This window comes from Mytilus trossulus, chromosome 14 (genome assembly GCF_036588685.1).
Source record: "Mytilus trossulus isolate FHL-02 chromosome 14, PNRI_Mtr1.1.1.hap1, whole genome shotgun sequence".
NCBI classification, from domain to species: Eukaryota; Metazoa; Mollusca; class Bivalvia; order Mytilida; family Mytilidae; genus Mytilus; species Mytilus trossulus.
The window spans coordinates 13,039,162-13,066,798 of record NC_086386.1 but is presented as its reverse complement, the minus strand read 5'-3'; the positions used below and the strand labels follow the sequence as shown (position 1 = coordinate 13,066,798).

The following is a 27,637-nucleotide window of genomic DNA, read 5'->3' as shown; positions in this document are numbered from 1 at the left end:
AAGTGTTTTTTTTCTTCCAGTAATAATGTGTTTGCAAGGTCTGAATAATAAACCAAAAAGTTACAAAAGGCAAATTAATTTAGAAACAATGAAATATCAGTGATTAAACATTTATTATCACAACCACAACTTTCACCTTCAAATGACACAATATCAGTTCTTGATAAAACATAAATAATGACATTGTTCAATATTATTAAAAACAATATCTTATAAGATTGATTTACAGTTCTTTTTGGTGTGTAACTTAATAAGGTTATTTCAAAATTTCCTAAATGTAATATGATATTCACATTGAAACAGATAAAATTAAGAATTGGTACAGATCACCAATCCTGTAGTAATGACAAAAGACATAATATCATACAGACATTCAAATTCATGACAGATCATTTTAAATGCTTTTAAAATGTTCATGATAATGTAGGGAAACTTTACATGATGTTGTATAATTGTGAATTATTTAAAGACAAGCAGGACAAATGAATGGCATTAAATACAAATTAAATGTTGTTATAAATATCTTCACAGATTTGTGACTTGTGTTATAATCCTTATATGTGGTACAGTTTTATTGCTAATTTTTTTTTCAAATTATGATTAAAAGCATGTACAATAGAAACATAATAATAGCAATATATACATAAATTTGTTTTTCAAGTTCACATGTGTAGTTTTCAAATCAATTATAAGACCATCATGACATCTCTTTAAAACTGGGTTCATTTAGAAAACAAACTGAGCTGTATTAATGGTATTACTTGTAATGTTGTTAGATCTGCTAACACAGCCTGCGAAGAGAAGGAAAAAATATTATAAAGAGGTTGTTTTGCTAAAACAACATGCAAAGAGAAGAAAACATTTCAAAGTGGGGGTCATAACAGAGTATAGCATGATAGAAGAACATGTAATGTTGAAATTTGCTTTCACATTTGGCATCAAAAAAAAGAAAAACAAGAATGTGTCTATAGAACACAAATGCCACAATTATTTTCTATGTTCAGTAACTTTGAAAATGGGGTAAAAACACTTATTTGGCATTAAAATTAGATGGATTGTATCATAGGGAACATGTGTACTGAATTTCAAGTTGATTTGACTTCAACTTCATCAAAACCTACCTTGACCAAAAACTTTAACCTGAAGTGGGACAGACTGACGAACGAACGGACAAACGGACACACAGACCAGAAAACTTAGATTGAACATAAAAATAACTTTCACCTATCTAATAACCCCAGTAACCTGTATACAATCATATCAAATGAAAGACAAAATTTACAAAAATGAGAAAAAAAAAATGAAATGCAGATCGGCAGAAATACAAGACAAAATCTACGCAAGTGAAAGAATAAAAAAAATGAAATGAAGATTGGCGCAAAAAAGTCATGATCAAAGTTTATATTTTATTGTTTTTATTAGAACGAAGGTTAAATATAGTGTAGTATCTTTTGTGTCCATTAGTGTTAAATTTCCACAATATATCAGCTGGACACTTGATTCGTCTTTTCCTGGGAGACATATTTTTAAGCGTACACCATGTTGGAATCCGTGAAAAGCGTGAAATAGTTATAATTTGACTTTTTTTTTTAATTGCTTGAAACAACATCATAGAGCTTTTATGTCATAACCAAGTTTCGTAAGTTGATGCGCATGAACAATAGACTGTTTGGTCTTTAAGTTCTAAACATATTTTTTATTTGTTGTTGTGAATGAATTTGTCAATATGTGTAGTGTTTTAGAATACCAAAGTTGTGTCGTTGTTCTCTTATATTTAATGCGTTTCGCTAGGTTTTGGTTTGTTACCCCGATTTTGTTTTTTGTCCATGGATTTATGAGTTTTGAACAGCGGTATACTACTGTTGCCTTTATTTATGATTAAAACACTTTCTTCCAATAAGCGAAATTGAAGATTTTCTATTTAAAAAAAGACATGCTTAATTATTTTATTTACATTCTTTTGTTCTTACTTAAATGAATAACCTACATTTAAACAATGAAATGTAAATTGTACCTACTTCATGTTAAAAGCAATACAAAACATCTTTCAATAAAAGAATAAAAGAAAGCGTTCAATTTGAAGATATTGAACTCTAGAGATATTGCCTTTATCCTTGTGTACTTCTACAAGATAATTACCTCTGCTGCATTGTAAGATTGCACTTTCAGTAAATTCGTTTTCCTAAATGAGAAAATGGCGACAGCTAACACTGAAAAACAATAGATATGTAGATATTAATCAAACAAAAGGTTAACATGTATATTCTTCATTATCAAGGCCAGTTCTTTTGAAGTTTGAAAGACGCTTCATGGCAAAGCACTTTTACATAGCTGCCATTTGGAATTGTATCATTAAGTTTTTTTAAGTATAAACTCAAAATCATTATTAACTTATATTAATGATATCCACATCATATACAAACTATCCTTTGGTGGTTCGAGATATGAAATGAATTATAACTTTTAAAATGAGACATTCCCTCCTTGTTTAATCGTCTATAGATATATTGCCTAAAAATATGTGTTAAACATAAAAGTGGAATTCCTGTGAAAATATTTAGTTCACAAATTACCAAAATAAATTATGCTGTTAACAAGAAATTCACAAATTACTGTCCCCTAATTTTTACATCTTCAAGTAAGGATCCTTTAAAGCACAAAGTGTCTTGACAATCCAATGAAGAATGTTGAAAGGAATTGGTCCAAAAAGTACTTTCTAAATAGCATCAAAAATGTTTCCATCCAAATAAAGAAAACTTTTGGAATTGTCAAAGGAACAGGATACTCTATGAATATTTGTATCCTATACCCAGTGCTAGAATTTTACAATGCACAAAATATCATTAAATTGATACCACCATATTTCAATCAACACAGAAGAATTTAGTTTTGCTTACCTGGTAGGATTTCTAATGAGTTGTAAGCTAAAATTCGGTCCCACAACAGCAATACCTGATCACTGGACAGGTAGCCAGAAAACGCTCTCACTAACCACTTAAAAGCTATTTTCAATCTGGAATAAAATTAACCATTTTAATATGCAGTATATATTAATTTAAACTTATTCAAAATAGTAAATTTTCCAACTATCATAACTAGAACATCAACTTATACTACTATATAACAAGAACAACAGTGAATGTAGGTTGGATTATGACAAAAAAATTCTCATTATGGAATTTCCTTTGTTAGGTAGCAACATTCTGTCCTTCATTTAATACAATTAAATTAAATTAAATTACATTAAATGAAAAGCAGGATTTTTTTACTTACTTAAATAGTGTATTAACCCCTAATCCAGTTTTGGTGGGATTTATAATGCTTTAATTTAAGTTTTTTTTTAAAGTGGTGTGTTGTAATTTCTTTCTTCTTTGCAAATTATATGAAAATGTCAGTCCTTCCAAACTTATTAATTTGATTCTAAGCCTTTGGGTAACTTCTTTTTTTGTTTAGGTAGCATCATGTGCCATATGTCCTTTAAATCAGATCATCTTTATCTAATATTTTACTTAATCAACCTATTATAGCAGACACTAAATGTACAAAACTACATGAAATCCTTTTCACCAGAAACATTTCACAGATGTACAATGTTAACAATAGAAACTGTTTTATATACGACAATTCCTGTTGATAAATGTCCTTGTACTAAGACTCACCAGACATTACTTTGTCATCTTCCCATATCATTTCATTCTTTGACTCTTTTCAGTACAAACAGATATGTCCTTGTCTGGCTATATATCTTTCTTTTTTTTTTTAATATTTTGTTGTTTTTCTCTTGCAAACAATCCTTTACAGAAAATCATTTGTTCTTTAAGGAACGGCTTATGCAAAATGTAAAATGATAAATAACAAAACAGATTGTCTTTTATGTCACCTTAACGCTCCTTGCATCACATAAACAATCATATTCATTTATAATAGATTTATATAATACTGAAATCGAGATATACAATTAAAAAGAAACTTACGGCTGGCATCCTACTGTCTTAAGATGGAAAAACAACTCTGGTTCATGGGTTTGTAGTAAAACTTCAAATAACAGGCTCAGTGCAACAATTCCCTGCCAGAAAAATAACAGATTGTATTATTAATGTTTATTTGATTATTTAAATTCATTAAACAAACCTTTCAATAATATGTTATCAAAAATGTCTGATATATAACCATGTTATAACAAGCAATAAGAATGAACATACTTAATAAATGTCTTATATTATACACACGTCAGGTTGGAAAGAATCTTTTTAAGCTGAAATTAAAGCCAAACCATTCATTCACATGCAAAAATTTCACAACCAAAATATATATACAAGGTATTGTAAATAAAGTCACAACAACAAATTTCTGAGTTCAACTAAGTAAACAAATGTTTGATAGGGCTGTACACAGAATTTATGAGAACAATAACATCAAGTATGCATGGAAATACAATTCTTTCCTCAATCCACTTAAAATGGTAATTAGGGGGGAAAGGAATCTCCTGTATCTATCATGTCTATAAAAGTAATATAATATAATAGTAATTATGGGGGGAAAGGAATCTCCAGTATCTATCATGTCTATAAATAGTAATTATGGGGGGAAAGGAATCTCCGGTATCTATCATGTCTATAAATAGTAATTATGGAGGGAAAGGAATCTCCAGTATCTATCATGTCTATAAATAGTAATTATAGGGGGAAAGGAATCTCCAGTATCTATCATGTCTATAAATAGTAATTATGGGGTGAAAGGAATCTCCGGTATCTATCATGTCTATAAATAGTAATTATGGGGGGAAAGGAATCTCCAGTATCTATCATGTCTATAAATAGTAATTATGGGGGGAAAGGAAACTCCAGTATCTATCATGTCTATAAATAGTAATTATGGGGGGAAAGGAATCTCCAGTATCTATCATGTCTATAAATAGTAATTATGGGGAGAAAGGAATCTCCGGTATCTATCATGTCTATAAATAGTAATTATGGGGGGAAAGGAATCTCCGGTATCTATCATGTCTATAAATGGTACAAACCTGGTGATGAGAAGATATACTATGTAATCTGTAGAAATAGCGAGTGTAGATCTCTCTGAACACATAGTACAATATCACTGGATCATTATATAGGTAACATAAAGGAGCAACTGAAATGATAAAAAATACTATTAATTGATTGATTCTTGCTTATTTACTAACACTAGCAAATACAAATAGCATAATATGATTAAGAATATAGAAAACAATTCGTTGTCAGGAGCCTGTTTTTGAGTGGTCATTGTTTGTCGTGAGGTTCAGGTGTTTCCTGTTTCTCATATAGATTGAACCAGTTTTTTCCTGTTTGAATGGTTTCTCCACAATAGTTATTTTGGGGCCCTTTATAACTTGCTGTTAAGTGTGAGCGAGGGACGGTACTTAGAATTATAATTGTTATCTTTTTATACTTTGTGGCTTGGATGGAGAGTTGTATCATTGGCAATCATACCACATCTTCTTATCAATATTGTTTGTTAGTTGGTGGAACAGAATCTACATAAAATTAGAACATATGGAGCAAAAAATTAAAGGTACAGTTACAAAGGATTTTTTTCAATGAGTCATTTTCATACTGCAATGAACATGATAAAAAGCTCATCCAATTGATTTTGTGTATAAGTCTAGAACCATTATAAGTTTATGTAGCTAATAGAGAGCGGGAGTGAATCCTAACCCTTGGCTAGCGAAGATGTCCAACATAAGAAAGAATTTTAAAATAAGGCATACCTGAATTAACAATTTATATGAAAATACGGAGATGTATTGACTGTCAATTGGCAATATTTTCCACCTATCTACTTGAGACAAAATGACATGGATAAGAGTAATTATAGTGGTCTGTATAGTTATCAATAATGAGAGCAATCTATGCTGTTTAGTCAGCTATAAAAGACATTGACATATCAAAATGTCAAACAAACAATTCAGATAAGAAAACCAATGTCCTGATTTTAACCTGTTCATTTCACTTTTTTCAACTACTTCATCTATATATTTAAAACATGCAAAAGGCTCTAGGAAGCAAGAACAATTACAACATCAAGTTATTTCCTATTATTAAATCCAGTTTCAATAAGTTCTGTAGAAAAGACAAATGGTTATACATGTATAATTCATTCTGTTCAATAAAATCTTGTAATTTATAGAACCATCAAATAACTTTACCACAGGCTGAACAAAATATTTCAAAACGGCCAAAAATAGAACATCATACCATGGACAAACAATGATGGAATTATTGACGTCAATATAATACTTCCCTGATCATACATATTGTGCTAATGTCAAGTTATATCTAACTGTCTTTTACAAGCGTGGATCCAATAAATGTCAATAGACTTCACAGCTCTCCAATTATACCACCAGTGACAATGTAACCTTACTTAAATTGTTACATTTAATTTAAACACACAGCATTACGTAATCTTCTAAATTCATCTTCTAATGCAATATCAGCTATCGGCTGTCTTATTCATAAGGTGAAAATAATTGACAACTGACAATATAAACGTCCCCTTAGAAGAAATCACAGAATCTTACAAATTATTGTTCTTTCAATGTTAAATTAAATAGTTTTTTAATAAAACAATCACTATGAAACTCCTCATTACATGTGACAAAAAAAAACCATCAGTGATTTTTATAAAGTACATTGACATTATGGAACCAATTTTCGTTCATTGAAGGAAAGATGTAATTTTTGTTGATACTTTAATTTATGATTTTGTCAAATTTTATATATATATACATGACTCTTAGAAAATTAATCTTTCTTTTAACCATTTGAATTCTTGTTTCACCTATTACTATATATGAATGCAGAAACAAGAACTCCAAAAATAAAAATATAGTCACTGTATTCATTAAATTGGACATTGCTTCAACCAGCTATTTCTAATTGTCAAAAAGAGTACTAAATGCTCTCTTTTGTTCAGCCTAAACAGTCAAAAGGAGTCTTTGCTCATAGTCGAAGGCCATACAATGACCTTTAGTTGTTAATTTCTGTGTCATTTTGGTCTCTTGTGGAGGGTTGTCTCATTGGCAATTATACCACATCTTCTTTTTTTATATCTATCAGTTTTTACTAACAATTACAAGATGAAAATTTCTATCCTTCAGCAACAAAATCTAGTAAAAAAGCAGTGCTTAGCAAATAATTAAATTCAAAGAAAACAAAAATCCAAAATGATTTTCCTAGTAAGTTCTAGCAGGGGCTCAATATTTGAAAATTTAAAAGAACAGATAAAAATACCAATATATGTGTATTTCAAAAAAAATTTACAGTATGATTTGTATGACATCATTTTATTGTAGTTCCAGATATTGTAGTTTCTTATATGGCATTGACTGATATTATATTTACAAATTTTGCATTCATTAATTCTGTTTGAAACTACATCAATCTTAACTTTATTGATACAAATAAAGATATCAAGCAGAGTAATAAAGAAAGACAAGATTTCCTGTGTAAATATCTTTTTTGTTACAGTTTAATGTTAAGGTTGCCTTCTTCTCATTTCATTTTATAGACATAACACCATGAAATCGATCTGTTCAGCTTTACGTAATAAAAGTAAATTACATAACGACGTTAACCAAAGGTTATGTAAAACCCTTATAGTTGTCAGAATCTAATCCATAAGATTGGTTTATGTAAATTCTTATAATTATTGTCACTAAAGTTATGCCAAGTTTAATCTACAAATTGACCATAGACATATAGTCTTAGGTCAAAGGTGTATATTCAATCAAAATATGGACGGTTGCTTTAATACTTCAATCCACCAGTATAAAATAAGGTCATACTTCTTATATAAATTCAATTATATCGCACTCATGACATTACAAGAGAAACATTTTTAGAAAATATATTATATAAGTTGTGTAAATCTAGATATCAAAATGAATTATTAGTATGCTTGTCCAAATCTATTCATTTCCATTTCTGTGGTATTATATAAAAGTGGAAATTAATAAAGGCAAATATATCAATTTAAGTATATCATATTAAATCATATTTATAGACTATGATTCACAATTCTATCTTATCTTATTAAAGAAGAAACTTTTCTATAGAATATAGATGTCTTAAGTGAGCCTTTTCTTAACTAGACTCCAAGGTTTAATAGTGACATGTATAGACTGAGGTGTTTTTTTTTATATAACAAAAGAAACAAAAAGTAGCAAAAATCCTGATTTGAATTGAAATACAGCAGGAATGTCATTGTCTGACTTTTACAATTGATAACACTGCAATGCCTACACCATACACAGTCAATATTGGTGTGATGTGGGATTGCGGATTTTTTGTAAGCGTGACACGTGAAAGTCAAATTATTTTGCCGTGAAAACAGGAAATGAAGTCTTGAGGAACTTGGGAAATTAAAAAAAAATTAGAATTGGTTACATATATAGTGTAAGCCGCATATGGGAATATAACAAAACAGTAAGCGGGAATTGGGATCAGAACCCCCCAACTAGACCCCCTTAATACATTTGGAAATTACCTTCAAAATATTGAACCAACATTGTTAAAGTTTTTCAAAGGCTAAACAATGTGTTTATGAGACATGCAAACCAAAATTTTTAAATATCAATAAAAATAAATCCTTAAAATCACACTTGATATTTTGAGAAAAATAGTGTTCAAAACTCAAATTATATGTGAACATTTCTACCGAGATTAAAATTATTTTTCAGATACTGACTTTGTTTATCTTTCTTTCTTTTTTCTAAAACCTAATCATTGGAAATCTATTTCAGAAGAAAAAAAACAATAGAGTCCTTGAAAGAGCCAATTTAATGGTTATTTACAGCAATAATTATCTGTACCAAATGACCAATGCTCTCTAGTTGACCTACACTTCCAATTAACTGAGGATTCTGAACTCCAGAAATACCATTCTAATAAATGAAATGAGTTTGTATATTGCTAATGCTTAACTGATTAAGATTGAGGTTATAGACCTTTGTGTTCTTTCAGATGAATATGTACACTTGTTGGACAGCAGTATATACTATGTACAGACAAATGTATATTTTTCATTTAATTTGTACTTATATTAAATGCAGATTTTTTTTTTATTTCAGATTTACATGAAAAGCAATTAAATTCCTTATTCACCCATTTGTTATGAATTATAAACAAAACAAATAATAAAAAAAATATTTATATATAAAACAGAAGATGTGGTATGATTGCCGTACTGCCATAAACAATGAGCAAACCCCATACCGCATAGTCAGCTATAAAGGCCCAGAAAAGACAATGTAAAACAATTAAAAAAACATTCAAACGAGAAAACTAGCGGCCTTATTTATATAGTACTTTTGTATGAAAGATTTCTTATTATACAAATATTCTTATCTATTTGGAAGAGATTTGGATATTTCTTTTTTTTTTTTTTTTCAACTTTAAATATTTTTATTTCACTACTGGTTGTGAACAATGTCCCTTAGCGCTACAACAATGACGCTAAGGTTCCTCCCTGTGTTGTTAATTCGCTAATGAAACCAGGGGATTTGATTAGCAAAATATATCTTATATTTATATCGTGTGTTAGTTGCATTTCACAAAGTATTTATACGAGCACACAATACATATATATTATTCAGTGATCCTATATATATAAACAATCATATAAGAAAGTAATAAAAATAAGAACACCAAATAACCGGATTTTTGCCCGTCATTTGTTTTGATTATATAAAACTAGTTTAATCGAAAGTAGAATGATCAAGAATGATCAAGCATGGTTGACCTCATGGCCCTCATGGCTTGACAAATAATTTCATGAAATGGTGAGTAGTTCATAATAGCCGTCAAGTTACTTATCAAATGTGTAAATTTTTAAACTTATAATAATCGAATATTTCAGGTAAGTAAGAATGAAGTATATCGAAGAGATCAAAGAAGGAGCTATTTACCCCTGATCTTGACTGATTTGTAAATTATTGATTGATTGAGTTTTTTGTTATTTAATTACTGTAGTATTTATATAAGGTCTAATTCACATAAAAAATAAAGTTTTGATATTTTCCTATGAAATTTTTTCAAAATTGACTCTCTGGATGATATAAGATTTGTGTTTCAATTTCATTTTTGATAACTGACAACATGTTCACAAATTTAGTTCTCTTTTCTGATAAATAAAAACATTTATAAATCACAAAACAAATCATTGTTATGACATGATTAAGTGGATTATATTCAATATCTTCAATTTTATATCCAAGTACAAGATTTTTAAGACAGAAGACATGTTGGTCTATATTAAAATACACAAATATTTCATAAATTATTGACCAATAATTTTTTACCCATTTACATTTAAAGAAAAAATGATTATAGTTATCACATTTGGAACAAATCATACAATTTGGATTATCAGATATTTTCCAACGAAGCAAATTATGATTAATTGCTGTAATATTGTGCAGTAATTTCCATCTAAACATTTTCATTCTATTATCTTTTAAAAAATGGAATGTAAAAGTAAGGTTGTTCTTTTTAAATAAATAACGTTATCAAAAGTGAAATGATTTTTCCATACAGAGAATCCTACTGGGAGCTCTTTATTAGATTTAATTAAAATATTACATATTTCTTTAAATGAAATTTTGTCCAGATTGTAATACAGTCCATGGCTATCCATCCTTATATCTTGTTTAAAATTAATTTTAGTATTTGAAGATGTTTTACTCTTTAATGTTTCTTTCCAAGATTTGGGTATAGCTTTATGTAAAATACATGTTTCTGCTATCTTATTTTGTTTCCTTTTAAGTTTGTCTAAAAAAATTTGAGAAATTTCTCCGTTATCGTTGATTATCATGATTATGTCATTAATAAAAATTATATCTTCTTCTATCCAATGTTTAAAATACAAACTTTTACCTTGATTCTTAATATATTGATTTCCCCATATAACTTGTTTCCTGATATCTAAAAAATTCTCAGGGTTTTTTGTCTTCCCGCCACCATTTTTAATCCAGCATTTTAAGATTTCTAAGTAAAAAGTAGGCAGGTTTTTTATGTTTTCTAATGATTTGTGAGAACCCAGTTTTTACCCCTAAACTCACTGAGATAGTAGGTTGGAATAATTTTCCAGTTTGCCCAAGTTTCATCTGTAAGTCTTTTAACCCAATTTATTTTTATTGCTTCTATGTAAGAATCTAGATCTGTCATTTTTAACCCCCTTTCTAAATAATCTTTACTTAGCACTGAGCGTTTAACTTTCTCACTACCACCCTCCCATAAAAAATTATATATCATCTAGAGATTTGGATATTTCAGGAGAAGTAGTGTCATGATTGTGCATTTTCATCTGACAAAATTATCAATCAATCAATCAACCAGAGAAGGGAGCTTTTGAAATTTAACTCTGTAAAATTCTGGTTTTATTTTCAATAAATGAGCAAACATATAGTCTGTCTCTGGTTCAGTAAGTTCAAGTGATTCACAAGAGGAACAAAAATAAGAAACTTTTAATTTAAATAATGTACAATCTACTTGACATTTAGATAAAAGTGTTGATACATTAAGCATTTCAGACATTGGTTTGGCCACCAGTATTAATCAGTTTCACCACTATGTAAATAATCTTTAAACAAGACTTTCTGTAAAATGATAAAGTGCTATCAAACCTCATTGTGGCCGAAAAATATAAAAAGAACATTTATCAAATTTGTGCAACCTTTTCATTTGAAATTACATTTGTTTTTCAAACAAAAGTGTGCATGCGAAAATGACTCAAGTTCTTTATTAATCATGATTAAACTCATTCTGAAAATGATTGAGCATCACATAAACTAAACACTTTCAATAATACATGAAAATGAGGTCAAGGTAAGAAGAAGCTTATGGGATGGACATGTACAACTACAACAAGGCTGATTTTATTTTCATCTCTTAAGCTTTTCTTAACCTGTCTACAACATGCACTAGCCATGACATATTAAACCATAGAAGGCTGTTCCTTCACACAAAATACCATTCTGGTTTATCCTGAACACTGTGGAGTCATTATTTATCATGGGATACCAATTTTAATGGTTTTTATTGGTACAGGTGAACCACGAATTTAAATGTTCAACGAATCACAAATTTGCTTTTGGGTTATATAAAGACTTAAACAAAACAACAGAATCAAAAATCCACAAAAATGCAAGATTTTCTCGAACCACAAAAATTGATACCCCTTTATTAATATAAATGAATCCTCAGAATCTTGACTTCAATATATAATAACATTGTAACCTACCATACATTGCAAATCCATGGAATGGAATGACCCCATTAGGTGGGTATAAAACAGAGAATTCTTCCACACCTAACTTTCCTCTGATATATGATTTAGGAGGTGTAGCACTGTTCTGTGAAAAATGATTTAGCACAAAGGTATCTCTGGAGAATGGCAATAAAACCTGAAATAATAAAAAAAAAATCATGTTAATGAAAAATATTTCAGAACCTTTTTATTTAGGGTACTGACTCACTAAATGGATAGATTAATATATAATCTGTTTCAATAATAAGAAGTTCACTGAGACAAGAAAGAACCTCATAAATGCTGGCAAACAAAATTATACAAGCATGCTACAGGTTTTTGCAAATACATAAAAAGAAGGATAACTGTATTTGTTCAAGTTGTTTTATTGTTCATGTTGTTAGAAGACTGTTGTCAGATATTGTCATGTTTTCAGGTAATTCTGGTTATGCAAAGGTTTTCAAAATCTTAAACAACTACCCTTCCATTCAATTAATTGATAAATCATAAACCAACCATGTCTTGTTCTAGAAAAAATGTATACTTGCATACCTGTCAATACCTGAGGATTCTTATATTCTTAAACATAATATACCAGTAACCTACAAATATTTAAAGTGAGTCACATCCACATAATACTGGTCAGTTGAGCTGATGAATGATGGTAGATTATTATAGGAAATGGTTTAAATGGCCTAAAGGTCCTGATGAGCTATATACGAAGGGCACTAATATAAAAGAATAGAAGTCTCATATCCACATACGTTCCATAACCCTACCTGATAAAGGAAATCTTCAAACAATAATAGAAGTCTCATATCCACATAGGTTCAATAACCCTACCTGATAAAGGAAATCTTCAAACAATAATAGAAGTCTCATATCCACATAGGTTCAATAACCCTACCCGATAAAGGAAATCTTCAAACAATAATAGAAGTCTCATATCCACATAGGTTCAATAACCCTACCTGATAAAGGAAATCTTCAAACAATAATAGAAGTCTCATATCCACATACGTTCCATAACCCTACCTGATAAAGGAAATCTTCAAACACAAAATATTGGTCATCATTGGTGGCTGTAAGTTTGACATCCTGTAAATAAAGAAAAACACTCATTAAAATAACTACATGTAATACTTTCATACTAGCACTTTCAAACTGAAACATGCTGTACAATGGTGAGACATTCTTGTCTTTGAAAGTTGCAAAGAAGGAGAATAACTCAAAGTTTTTGTTTTGTTTTACACTTTATATTGAAAAGAGTAAGTCCATAGTTTAATAGAAAGCAATGTAATGGAAATTTCACATTAATTACCATATTTTCATTCTGAACATGCATTGTTAACTAGGCATTGGGCATTAACTATCAAATGATATATCAATCAATGGGAGATCCACAAAATTTACCTTGTACAGTAAGCTGTCCACTAACAGGTCATGGTGTAAAACACTGGTCTTCAACTGTTCATAGTAAAGTTTGTCCTGAAATAAGTAATATTATGTTTATATTTCAACTAATCATGCTAATATCAGTGATCCTTGTAAAACTATTTAAGCCAGTGCTACAACTTCTTTTTTAAGTGACATTATTAATTATATATATATTGGAATTACAAACAAAAATGAACCAACGCCTGGTGAGTCTGTAGTACGGTAGTGTCCATAAAGTGAATACCCGAGGGTATGCAGGGTCGTAATGATAAAAAACATAAAATGTAGAGAGTCTTATAACAACAACACTTTAGGGACTTCTGCAGAAATTTATTGATCGACATGTTTCGGTGCCTTGGGCACCGTCATCAGGATAAAAACAATACATAAAATTATGTTGAAGTACAAAATCGGGTTGTTAAAATTTAAACGTCACAATGTTATAATGGTAAGTTATGTTATTAATAGCAACGTACTGAAAGTGAAAGTGAAAGTTCATTGTAAGTATGTACATAAACTATAAAAAGAAATTAAAATAAAATGTTTTTGTTGTGAAAATGTTTGTTAAAATTATTCTGCCAACATGTGTTTGTCCTCTTGCAACCTGGAAACATTAATACAATAAGTTGTCAGGCTGTGTATAGACTGTATAGTTTGTGCGGTCTGAATGTTCTGTTAACTTTCTTCCCCAAAATAGACGACATTTTATCCTCAATTCCGTACCATTTCGACTGGCTTCCCTTGGCCAGAGGTACTGCTTCTATTTGCTTCAGGAATGCTGTAAAATGTTTCAGTCCCCAAGAGTAAAGGACAAAGTATAAACATCACTAGTCTATATTGAATTTTAACTATGTGTTTGTTCATCAAACTATCGGGAATGGCCAGCTGTTATCTGTAAAAATGGTTGTATATCGAGGGTTGTATGTTTTATTAACATATTTTCGAAAGCATCAGATTGAATTTGAAGAATACGAAATGGAGTGCTTTTAATTTCAAATGAATTCTGTTAAAGAGAAATAATTTCCTATCACTGTTCTTTTCCTCCTTAAGGCTCGTTTTGGGTTAAGATGGTCCGTTATTATCTATTTCTTTTATATATATTGGAATTGTTGAAAATAAAAAATAAATAAAAATGTCAGACAAAAACACTATGTAGAAGTTGAGAGGGTAGATTATATATGTATGTATTAAAACAGTTATGATCTTACCACATCATCCACTTCCACACATAACATCTGAGCCCATAGTGTGGCTCTTAAGCCACTTGGACATCCTTTCTTAGAGAACTCTTGTGCTACTGGACCATGGTTTGCATTGACAACTGTAAAATACAAATCAATTTTTAAACAAAAGAAGAATGTGTCCAAGAACAAAAACTCAACTCTGTCTTATATTTTGGTTATTTAGCTTTGTGTTTGAGTTTCATGAAATTTGCAAAGACAAGCTTCAGATAGAGTGCTGAAGTGAACAAAATTGCAATTTTACAAGTTATGAAGAGGCACAACTCTAGAACAGTAAGTGATTCCTGTCCAAATTTAAACTCTTTCTGCTTGGTTTGGTTCTTAGCAATGAATTAAGTTTCATAAAATTTGTATGACTAAAAAGTTAATTTCTAGAGTGGAAATGTAAATGGAATAGATGGAAGGACAGACTAAAGGATAGACAGAGGACAAACTGTGAAGCCTTACACTTAATGCCTCCCACACAGACAGGTGCATAAAAATGCATCATCCAATAAGAGGTATGCTTTAACTTTACATTAGCACAAAAATCAGAATTCATTATTTCCTTTACCATTATCATCTCATCATACAACATTTACTTCTGCCCACATCAAAATCTTAAAAGTTTAGCCAATAAAATGATGCAGACCTCTAACCTCAAACCTTAAAACTAAATGATACTGACTTCTAACCTCTAACCTGAGACCTACCTTTTTTCCCAAGTTTACTCCTGTCTAAGTCAAACAACTCAGAAGGTATATCAGTAGAATCATCTATACCAGATTGACACTGGTTAATAGCCATCTCACTGTACTGTAATCTCTGGCAGATAAAATGATAGGTTTGTATAATTATTATGGCATTTGAATGGGTAAGTACCTTTCATCTATTGAGACTTATCACTGAATTTGTGCTGTAGGATTAAAATGACGATAACATGCTATTCAGAATTTAAAGTAAGACATATTCTAATCAGTCATTATAAGACATGCTTTTTATTTTTAAACAGACACCTTGTAGTTACTTTCATTCACAAAATGCTTTTAATAGTAATAAAGTCTGTATCTCACAAGAAGACCCTATTGTTACCAATTGGAAAAATCTATAAGTCTATTTCAAAAAAGTCTCCCCTTGATTTTCACAAGTCTCCCCTTTATTATAACAGGACATTAACTTACCAGTAAATTTATACTTTTGACTTTGACAGGAACTTGAACTATTCCCCATAGTGGAAAAAATCTGTAAAAAAAAAAAAAAGATCATGTATTTTTCACCATGATTCTTCAATGCTATATAATATTGTTCACAACTGAATACTAAGTAGTACTTTCAATGCACTGAATTTATGCCAGAAAATACCAATACTATACTGTAAACCAGGTTACATGTCAATCAGTGTACTCTCTTTCGGAGTGGGTGTATAAAAAGCTTTGTATTCAACAATTTCAAATATTTTGTGAGGGGAGAAACGTCATATAATCATTGATAATGTAAACTAATGGTAACCTACCAGAAACTATCAATTACCATTTCTTGTCATTTGACCTTTTATGTAATAATGGACATGGATTGTAAACAAGATAGGCATGAATCTATTTGAATACAAATACATTTATTTTATTTTAAGAAAAAAAATTGTTTGGTTTCATCAAGACATGTAAATGGAGTGTTTTCTAAAAAAAAAATTGAAACACATAACCCTTGATTTAGCAGGTGCCCTCATTTAGTAAAGATTATTGTTATGCTAATAAAAACCATAACTAATACAATATGTTTTAACCTAAGATTCTACCAGTCCGGTAGCCTAACAGCATGAAAACTAGAAGAATAAAAAATACCAAGATTGTTTTTTTTTCTCAATCGATTTATGAATTTGGAACAGCTATATACTACTGTTGCCTTTATTCAAAACATGTACCCATTGTTGTCGCCGTGGTAGTTAGGATTCTGTATGCCTACAATCACTTCAAGGAAATCTTTTGGTGCGTAAACTGGTCTGATTTGGGTGAGGTCTAAAAAAAAGAAAAAAAAACATAAATAAAAATCATTTCTTTTAATATGAATTATATACAATTATGTGACAAAAAGTCATACCAAACATATCATTATCTGTTATTTTTATTTGTAAGTTATATGGATATGCAAGTAATGTGTATTCAAACTTAAAGATAGGCAATGAATTAAAAGACCTTAATAAAGCAGATATAACTATTATTTATCTGTGTCTTGAAATCAAACAAAACCACATAAATATCTAAGCACTTATATAAAAAAATCTACATTTTACAATTCAAGCAATTGTAAAAATCTCTTAAGAAATATTCATCATTAATTACCACATTGCAGTTCTACAAGACTGCACAAATATAAAACATAAATAAAGATTTTGTCTTTCAATGTTTAGATTTTGCATGAGGGAATATAAAGGGAAATAATAAATGTAAAGGTTGGTCAGTTGTGGGTGTCCACATTAGTCTCAATTAAACAGTGTTATATCTGTTGTACATATAAAATGTATACATATATAATGTGCACTGGCCAATGTTCTATTTCATTGATGACTTTATCCATACATAATATATATATTTGGGGAATTAATGTTCTAATAAATGTCTACTTGATAAATATTACACACCTACATTTGAAAGGAAAGATCTAATATATTTTCAGAATGCTCACAGACATGTTGAATATATATCATGTTCAAAACAGCGTTTCCTAATCCTAAGCCTTGAGGAAATTGCTGAAATAACTGATTGTCCAATAAAACAGATTTAATTCTCAGTCAAGTTTTAATTTGAATAATTATTTAAAGCATCATCGTTAATTCAAGTCAAATCAAAGATTGAATAAGAAGAGCAAACTTTATTATAATGTGTTTTTTTCTGGATTTTAAAAAAAATTGTAAGATTTACAGTGATATAAGGATCATTTCTAAAACATCAGGTACTTTGAGCACATATTCTGTTTGGTTAAATTTTTCAAAGTTCTTTCATTCATGTAAAGTTCTAAGAAATACAGAATGCAACCTGTAAATATTTTTGAGGAAAAGCTTGTAAAATAAGCATATTAAAGTATTTCTAAATTGATTATAGCTACAGCAGATTTCATTGAGTGTGTATCCAAAGGTAATATCGTTGGTTAGCTTGCTTGTTAGCTGAACCGTGAAGTCATTGTTAGGTCAGGTAAACTACTCTCCTTTAAGGGTAGACTAGTCCTGTAGATAACCAATCTATCCGTCTGTTATACTATGCTACTTCAAAAGAAGGGTAGTATACCTGACCTGATAATGAATTCACTGTTCAACTAACAAGCAAGCTAACCAAAGATATTACCTTTACCTACACACTCAATGAAATCTGATGTAACTCTATATATAAGCATGCATCAACTGAATTGGTAAGGACTGCTAAATAGATTTTTCTAATTAGACTTAACTTTGACAGAAAAGTATCCTAGAGAAATAAAATATAAATTAAACAGTTTAATTACTGTGTACAAGTAGTGATAGACTTTTGTTAATGATATACCTGCAACACAATTTAACAGTAAATATAACCTGTATTTAAATAACCCAAATAGATATAACATTAAACCACAATACAAAATGAACAGAACAATTGCTGCAACAGTTATCCACAATACAAAATGAACAGAACAACTCCTGCAACAATACCATGTATGATATAATCCTCTGAATATAAAATGTCTGAAATAAAATATACAATTATCTCCCTTTCATTATTCTGCAATTATTTCTTAATCTTACATTTTAGCAAGAAATCATCCAAGTTTCCTAAAAAACACTTTTATTTGAAAGGTACATGCTTTCTTTTTGTTCTTACAATGGCATTTAATATCTTGTTTTTATTTAATAATTTTACTGAAGTATTGAGAAAGATAAAAAAAAACAAATCATAAGTCAGCTCTTAATTACAAAGTTCAATATCACAGCAAATCAAAAGTGATAAGTGTTCAATATGAAAAATATCCCTTTTCCTAAAATGATAAGAAACTGAAATATTTATAGCAAAAGTACAGATATATATATATAGATTCTATCACTGCATCGAGTATAATACGATATTTATCCACTCGAGACAGTTAAATTTTCGAATTTAAAACTCGAGTTTGCCCGAGCGTTTTAAATTTTTTAAATTTAACTGTCGAGAGTGGATAAATATTGTATTACATGAGATGTAGTGGCGGAATCTGTTTCTCTAATGATTTTCTAACATTATGCAGGCAAACTTATTCCTTCTATTCAAATGATCTGCACAAAGATGTGTTCTTTCTATGTGACGTCATCAAGCATGGTTGCCTTTTTTCATGCCGTCACAATAGAAATTTCAGTGGAAAGCAAGAAGATTGGACGTCATAATCAGATTTTAACTAATGAAGTACTGAGATCAAACGAACCACATGTTTTTTTTTTTTTTATACAATGGGTGCAGAAAGGGATAAGTTGACGAAGAATTCGAGAAATTGTGATACATCATCGAATACATGAACTATAAGTGATAGTTCATAGACTATAGAGAGTTTTTCTTTTTATTTAATTTCCTTGCAATCACACCTTAATATGTTTTAAATGTGTCCTGGCTCTAAATTATATATAGTCTGCAGAATCTAGCTGTTAAACTACTAACCTGGACCTTCCACTCCAAGTTCTGTCCATTTAGAATTCATTTCTTTTTGCTCTTTTTCTGGACGCTGAGAAAAAATAATCCAATTATTAACTGCAATATAGTTTTTTTATGTTTTTGTTGAGAAGTATTTTGAATCATCAAGATTTTATATAATAATAAGGAGATGTGGTTTGATTGCCAATGAGAGAACTATCTACTAGTCTAAGAGCTAGTAACTTTCAATATCAGTATGTAATATCTTTTATTTTGTTAGTGCTGATCTAATGAAGTTAGCCTTTTTCTACTGATTTTTACATTTGTTCTTATGTTGTGCTAGCTGTGATATCATATAATATTATTAATTCGTATTATTTAACAAATTTGATTCGTTTAGGCATAGTCACATGTTAAACTATATTTTCGAAGGTAGAGAGAAAACGGCGTATAGCAAAAAGCATATTGACCGGCAAAATGCATATCGCATGGTTATTTTTAGAATATCTAAAAACCGATATACTTTGTGACGTCATGTAATGAATTTCAGGATATTGTTTAACGTTTTGAAACACATGATATCTGTGATCAATAATTTGACGAAAAAAATCTTCAAATACATAAGATGTAAAAAAAAAAGTAAATTAAATAACAACTAATATGTTGTTATTGTCAAGGAGACAAATTGATGTAACATTTATAAAATTCCAACAAACCTAAGGCCTCACCAATTTAATTTCTTGTTCTACGGATTTTTGGACTCCAAAAATTGGGGCGAGCAAGCGATTTGAAAATTTTAATAAAAAAATATTTAATTTGAAAATTTTTGAGGCGAAGCTTAAAAAGTAAAGGCGAGCGATTATAATTTTTTTTTGTAAACATAAAATAGTAGGTTTTGACTATAATAAAACTTGATTTATCACTTGTACCTTGACATTTCTTAAATTTATGAAGTATTTTTCCCTGTTCAACAAGAAAAAATTGAATAATTAAATAAGGTCTATGTTTGTGTGACTGACAATGAGACAATTCTCCATCCAAGTCATAATCAGGTTCAGAACAATCCCTTAATGTTATGAATATCCCTTTTATGAGTGGTCAAAATAAGTTATAATATATTTTTTTTGTTAAAACACTTTAAGTACAAAAGGGCTTACCCGGTATATTTTCCCAAAGAACTATATAATATTTGGTATTAAATGGTCAAAACATGTCCAAGCGTTTTGTAATATTCCTGGACTTTAACCATGTTAACACAATTTACTTTAACAGTTTAATAATTTTCAAAATAAGTGGACCCATCCCTCCTTTAGAAAAGTTGTTTAAAATTTAATGTATTTCTCCTCTTTTTGAGTAAAACATTCTAAGTTGTCAAAGGTTTTGTATAATAGCACTGTACAAATCCTTAGTATTTCTATTTTCTTTTCTACAACAGTAAACATGGTAAAATGACCCCTTCAAGGCCCTTGTCTGAGGGAGGGTTGGTCCAACCTCATAATAACAAACATAAGTCAAAGTACGGCCTTTTACACAGAGCTTTGATCAAGACCAACCAGCAAGCTATAAGGGACCACAACTTAGTATTGTACACAATTCGAACTGGAAAATCAACGATCTAAATTATATTTCCAAACGGGAAAATACCAATGAACCACATCAACAAACTATAACTGCTGAACGACAGGTCCGCGAATCAACCATGACAGGTGGTAACAAACCTGCAGCGGGTATGACCGTAACCATACATTATTATTGCAGTTGAAGGCAAATCCTTCAGAAGTTCTTTGTACTTTATTTTAACAACGAACATTTTTTTGATAGGGAAATAAGTTAGGGGGAAAGAAACCAACGTTTTGTTCTGTACTGGTATTTCTATTTATATCGGAGCACCCCCGCTTGAAATAAATTGGTTTCATGCTGAAACAAATATTCTCGCAGATATTTACAGTGTTGTGGGGTGCTAATAGGTTTAAAATCGTCATATAAAGGCTAGACTGTGATTTTAAAAAAACAAATGTTAATATCTTTATATAATATTTACAAAAAAACGGTGTGGGAAATGGACATGATTTCATTTCCGGATGCAGGAAGCGGGAATATAATAAAAATAACAAAAATCTGTTTTGAAAAAAATAGGTGCGGGCGGGTCCGTCGAACAAGGAATCAAATTGGTGTGGCCTTAATGACGATTTTGATACATATATGGTCGGAAATTAATAATATAACAAATATAGTCTTTGTATGAGGTCAAATTCAATACAGGATATATCGACCCAAAGAAGTATATCGACCTCGGACTTCGTCCTCAGTCAATATACTTCTTTCAGGTCAATATATCCTTGTATCGACCTCATACAAAGGCTATATTTGTATAATATATAGTTTATCAACTAAAAGCAGACATACTTTTTTCTCCTTTGAACATTTTGTCATCCCTGTGCCATTTGATATGAGCTTCCTTTACAATGTAGATTTTGTTCTACTTGAAAGACTTGGAATGAAGATGCAGAGGGTTTAGTTCATACACAAAATATTTAGTGTATTTTTCATCTTTTGACCCCTGAAGAACATTTTTAACTTACCTTCCTGGCTAGAGGTATATTCAATTCTGTACACATGCTATTTAAACTCTTCAGTATTCTTTTCTCCCATGCATGCTAAATAAAATACAATATAATCATCTATATACAGTGAAACTATATAATAATATGTATCAACAAAGAAATAGTATTAGCTTTTTTCATCTTTGTATAATTGTTCCATTTGGATTTTTATAAAGTTTTCTGGCTTTAAAGCAACATGAAACCTATTGAATGTTGTTTTTTTAACAATTTATAAACAACAGAAAGTATTCCAGCTTCTGTCATTGATTCCTTAATGCATATTTAGTGCATTATTTTTAATCCATAACTAATGTTTAAAATACTTACATGTATATTAATAACATACGGTATATTTTTTATATTTTTCAAAATTAATACATCACTACAGAAATAATTTTGATTGAAATTGTAAGGTTTCACAGATCATGCATATATATATGATAGTGTTTACAGGAATTTTCTATGTTAAGATAATTTGTGAGGCTAAATTCTATGAAACAGGATTCTGAATGATACTTTACCTGAGCTTTTCTGAGATACAGAAGGGGTTCTTTAGAATGTTCTGGTGGTGTTACTGGGTATTGTAACTTTGGTTTTGTCTGTAGGTATTTGAAAACTGCATTCTTTAACCTCTTGTCCCATCCTGTAACAAAAGGGTCTGATGCATTTAGCTGTACCAATGTTATAATTTGTTATACAGATATAAGATGTGGTATGAGTGCCAATGAGAAAACTCCCCATCCAAGTCACCATATGTAAAGGTAAACCATTAAAGGTAAAAGTAAGGTCTTTAACACATGCCATTTGTCATTTTGTAAAATAGCTGTAATAGTTGTTGACAACTATGATAGTTCATAGATATTTGATTGAATTTTGACCAATGAAAAACTGAAATCAAACAACCACACTTTGATTTAATAAAAAAAAATATAATGTAGAGAAAGAGAATAAATTGAGAAAGAGAATAAATTGTGTAAGAATTTGAGAAATTTCAAAATCAAATCTGAGTAATAAATTAGATAAAGAATGTGTCCAAAGTAAATGGATGCCTCACTCGCTCTATCATTTTACATATTTAATGGACCATGGAATTGGGTTAAAAATGTGATTTGGCATTAAAATTAGAAAGGTCAACCATAGGGAACATGTGTACTAAGTTTCAAGTTGATTGGACTCAAACTTCATCAAAAACTACCTAGACCAAAAACTTAACCCGACAAATGCACTTATATTTTCTATGTTCAGTGGACCGTAAAATTGGGGTCTAAAGTCTAATTTGGCTTTTAAATTCATTGAAATTGGAAAGATCATCATGATCTATATCATAAGCAACATTTGTACTAAGTTTCGAGTTGGTTGGACTTCAGCTTCATCAAAAACTACCTTGACCAAAAACTTTAACCTGAAGCAGGAAGAACAGACGGAAGAACAGACAGACGAACGGACGGACGCACAGACGGACGCACAGACCAGAAAACATAATGCCCCTCTACTACATTAGATGGGGCATAAAAATTCACTGCATGCAAGAGTAACAATGAATCTAAGAATTGTTCATTTGTTTACCCGATTGAATTAAGCCAGCTTGTACACCTTTCTTTAATTCTGATAGTCTCACCCCTGGTTTGGTGATTTCAATCTGAAAAAGATAGAACATTAAAATACAAATTGCAAAACCTCACAAAAGTCATCAGACAAAGTAAAAATTTTGTTTAAAAAAAACAGTGTATGAAAATCTGCCAGAAGAGGTCTAGAATGTGGTAGGGTCATTTTAACCTCATTGCACACCAGACCCCTTGCTGTAATAACAACCAGCTTACCTCATTGCACATGTTGCAGGGTACTGCTTTGTCAAAAACATTAGTTGGGCAAATAAAAAGAGGAGGGCACTGTTAATCCATTACATGTATTGTGTTTGGGATTGTTCTTGTAATATGTACATGCAAATATTGTTGCAAATACTAGTGACACATCTTTACATGTACAATGTATGTATCCTGATACAGAGTACACACAGATTACACTTTACACTTGCATTGAAGAATTTTTGTAACTTTGTTGGGGATGTAAAATCGTTGACAGAGGTACATTTTGTTTAAATTGCGGAAGCGCTTCATTCTTAAATGTGCACACGGTCAATGCTTTTATAACTTTATGAAGTTACAAAAAGAATTATTCAATAATTATAATTACATTTTTTAGCTATCAGGCTATGATCATCATGATCGTGAAAACACAATTTTTATCAACATGATTAAGTTTTATTTAATTCACCTGTGCACACTTTATTGTGGGATCCTGTCTAATCATGATGATAAATTATACTGTGTAATGCAATTACTTAACGATTAACATGAGATGTGCTGTTAGCCAATCAGTATAACGTGTCATAATGAAACATACATACATTTAAATTTGCTTTTGCACGACTTTGATGTGCACCATCTAATAAGTAATATAAGAAAGCGGTCAGCTTGGTAAAATGTTTATGTATGAGATATAAAGACAAAATGAATAGATATATTTATAAGTTTTTTGTTTTTATTTTAATTCCGACAAAGATGCCTGTATATATACAAATGGCTTCACTAGAACATGAGTAAATTCCGAAAAAAAAATCATGTCGCGTTTTTGGGGTTTATCAAAACCACTAGTTTGCAACCAGTTTGATATCAGTTAACAAAGGCTTCATTCGGAAATTCATGTATTGAACGATGACATCTTATTTTATATTTCAAATTTAATATACAAATATAATTCCTTTGAAAAATAAAAAAGTTATTTTAATAGCATTTTTATTTGGTACAGTTATTGTCAATGTTGGCCCTGTCATTTTCAGCGTTGGTCAGGTCACAGGCGTTTTCTAACGTTGTTAAAAAAAGAAATCTATTTTTTTCTTCATACATAGATATACAAAATGATAAAATCTTACTATATTTTTTTTTAAATTTTAAAAAAATCCTTTGAGAAATAAAAAAGTTATTAGCATTTTTCATTTGGTCCTGTTATTCAGTCCTGTCATTCGTTGGATATGTTCCAGACCGTATGAGTATTTGGACCGTACGCGTACTTTTTCCAAATACTCATACGGATGGACCGTACGCGTACGGTCTGATTAATATTAAGAAGTTAGTCAAGTTTATTAGATACAAATGCATATAACAGATCAACACAACTTAACTCTCAAATTTATATAAAAAGTTCAATTGTAATTGAAATACACACTTTAGATTTTAATTACTTAAAAAAGCACGCTAATTAAATCTGTTAATCTCTTATATTTAGCATGTCTATGTTATACATTATATTTTTTTTCTGTATTGAATTATGCTCACTGAAATTGAAGATATCAGAAGTAAGCATAATGTGGGATCCATGACAATTGTTTAAGAATATTAAAAAAAAATGCAAAGCTTAGGAACATGCATGAACTGCAAACATAAACATGTAAATGTAAAATAATATTATGTTACTGAGCATGCTGAGTGTGGTAGCAAGTGCAAAAATAGGATTCAGATGTACAGTTCAACACATATTTAATTTCGAATGTTCGTTTGTTCATTTTATCGATCTAATTGTAATAATAACAATTTGTAAAACTAAAAATAAAGATTTCGATAAATGTTTGTTTAAATTTAATGGTCATACATTTTTTGTACATATACGGTCCAGATAGTACACGTATGGTCCAAATACTTATATGGTCTGGAACAGATACAACAAGATTCAAGATAAAAAATTTATTAAGATTGCGTGTACCTTTATTAAATATGAACACCTTAAACCTTATTAGTGTATGCTTTTACACTAATTTAAGCAGTGCAACACCTATAACACCATTAAAAATCTTGTTCTCGGGATATATCAGTTTGTTTTGGGGATATTACGTTTTCTCCTATTTCTCGTGAAATCGTGGTACTGGACATCACATTTATAAGTTCCTGTAAAATGTTGTCGCCATTATACAAAATATCTGACGTGTCACGCCATAATGAAAAAGTGATTGTTGTATGAAGTAAATAGTTCAAGTGGGCCAGAAAAAAGATTATAGGCAGTGTCTGCGCGTACCCGCATGCGGGTACGAATAGTCAAATTGCCGTTCTAGGCTGCGCCTTCCCACATCCGGTTTTCTAATAAAATGCCATTGGATCGGGTATAAAACGTGAAATATCTACGGAAATTATCGATAGAATGGGGATATCGTATAGAACGAGTGAAAAGTATGAAAAATAATATTTTAAATTGTATTTATTAAATAATGATACATAGTAATCATTGCAAAATTAAATGCACAATGATGGAAAACAGTCCCTGTAAAAGGCATAATGATGGAAAACAGTCCCTGTAAAAGAAAAACATGATAGAAATTAATACTATTATAAAATTTTAATGCAAATTTAAAGAATAATTTTTTTATAAATTAAAAATATACCCATATGATATTTTAAAATAATCTTTAAGTAAAATATAAAACAGAAACTAACATTTTGAAATATATAAAACTACTAAATTTAAAGCATGAGTTTATTAAAATTTAAATTTAAAGAAGCAAGTAATAATGAATAATGAAACGTGAAAGTAGGCTGGCAACATTTGAAATATGCAGCCCGGGGTTGAAATCTGTGCCAAAACAATCATATGTTACAAATCTTAATTAGTGACATGAATCTATTGTAATTGGTTTAAATTGATATTATAACTAGCTTCTTTAATTTTTATAAACTCCAGCTTTAATTTTAGTAGTTTTATTTTACTTTTTTTTCTTTTCAGGGCCTGTACAGTTTAATTTTCCATCATTCATTTGTCATTGTGCTTTTAATTTTAAATAATAAATATAATTTGAAAATATTATTTTTTCATATTCTTCACTCGTTCTACACGAAATTCCCATACTATCAATAATTTTCGTACATATTTCACGTTTCATTCCCGATTCAATGGCATTTTATTAGAAAACCGGATGTGGGTACGCGCAGCCTAGAACGGCAATTTGACTATTCGTACCCGCATGTGGGTATGCGCAGACACTGCCAAGATTATAATATCCTTTCAAGACGTTATAATAATTTATTTGGACTAACAATTAGTGTACTCCCTTTGAAAGGAGGGTTTTACCTACAATACATACACACCTGTGCAGCATTTTGAAGATCTGTATAAATTTTTGAAGATTTCAAGTCCTCAATCAGTGTTTGCATGAAAATCTTTGATAGATTTGGGTCTGTCATGTTCTATTTTAACTAAATTATTTGCGAATATAAAGAGTCCATAGCAACACTTGATGTCTGGCGAATAGTATGATCTTTATGGTGTTAGAAATCGCGACATATATATGAATTGTACTGCTGTTTCACTTCGTTAATCAATATCTTTGAAGATGAAGGTATGTGCACTGAATTGCAGTAAAACTACGGTCCTTTTTTTTAAAAATAGGGAATTTATTTTATACAAGCATTTTAATGAA

At 30.0% G+C, this 27,637-nt stretch overlaps 1 protein-coding gene across 2 annotated transcripts; it reads right to left on the bottom strand.

The window, feature by feature from the left end:
• Positions 1 to 99: 99 nt before the first annotated feature.
• On the bottom strand, positions 100 to 27,637 carry LOC134695796 (TBC1 domain family member 19-like). Of its 2 annotated transcripts, XM_063557204.1 has the most exons (18): positions 27,306 to 27,637; positions 23,740 to 23,812; positions 22,695 to 22,816; positions 22,153 to 22,227; positions 19,598 to 19,661; positions 18,625 to 18,657; positions 16,867 to 16,960; positions 16,127 to 16,187; positions 15,659 to 15,770; positions 14,934 to 15,046; positions 13,702 to 13,776; positions 13,324 to 13,386; positions 12,283 to 12,445; positions 5,024 to 5,133; positions 3,975 to 4,066; positions 2,898 to 3,013; positions 2,140 to 2,210; positions 100 to 791 (listed from the first exon to the last, which is right to left on the bottom strand). In XM_063557204.1, exons 1-18 carry the CDS (start codon positions 27,399 to 27,401, stop codon positions 723 to 725), a joined length of 1,602 nt encoding a protein of 533 aa, XP_063413274.1. In that variant the 5' UTR covers positions 27,402 to 27,637; the 3' UTR covers positions 100 to 722. The 2 variants fall into 2 exon arrangements, with proteins under 2 accessions (XP_063413274.1, XP_063413275.1); XM_063557205.1 differs by lacking the exon at positions 18,625 to 18,657.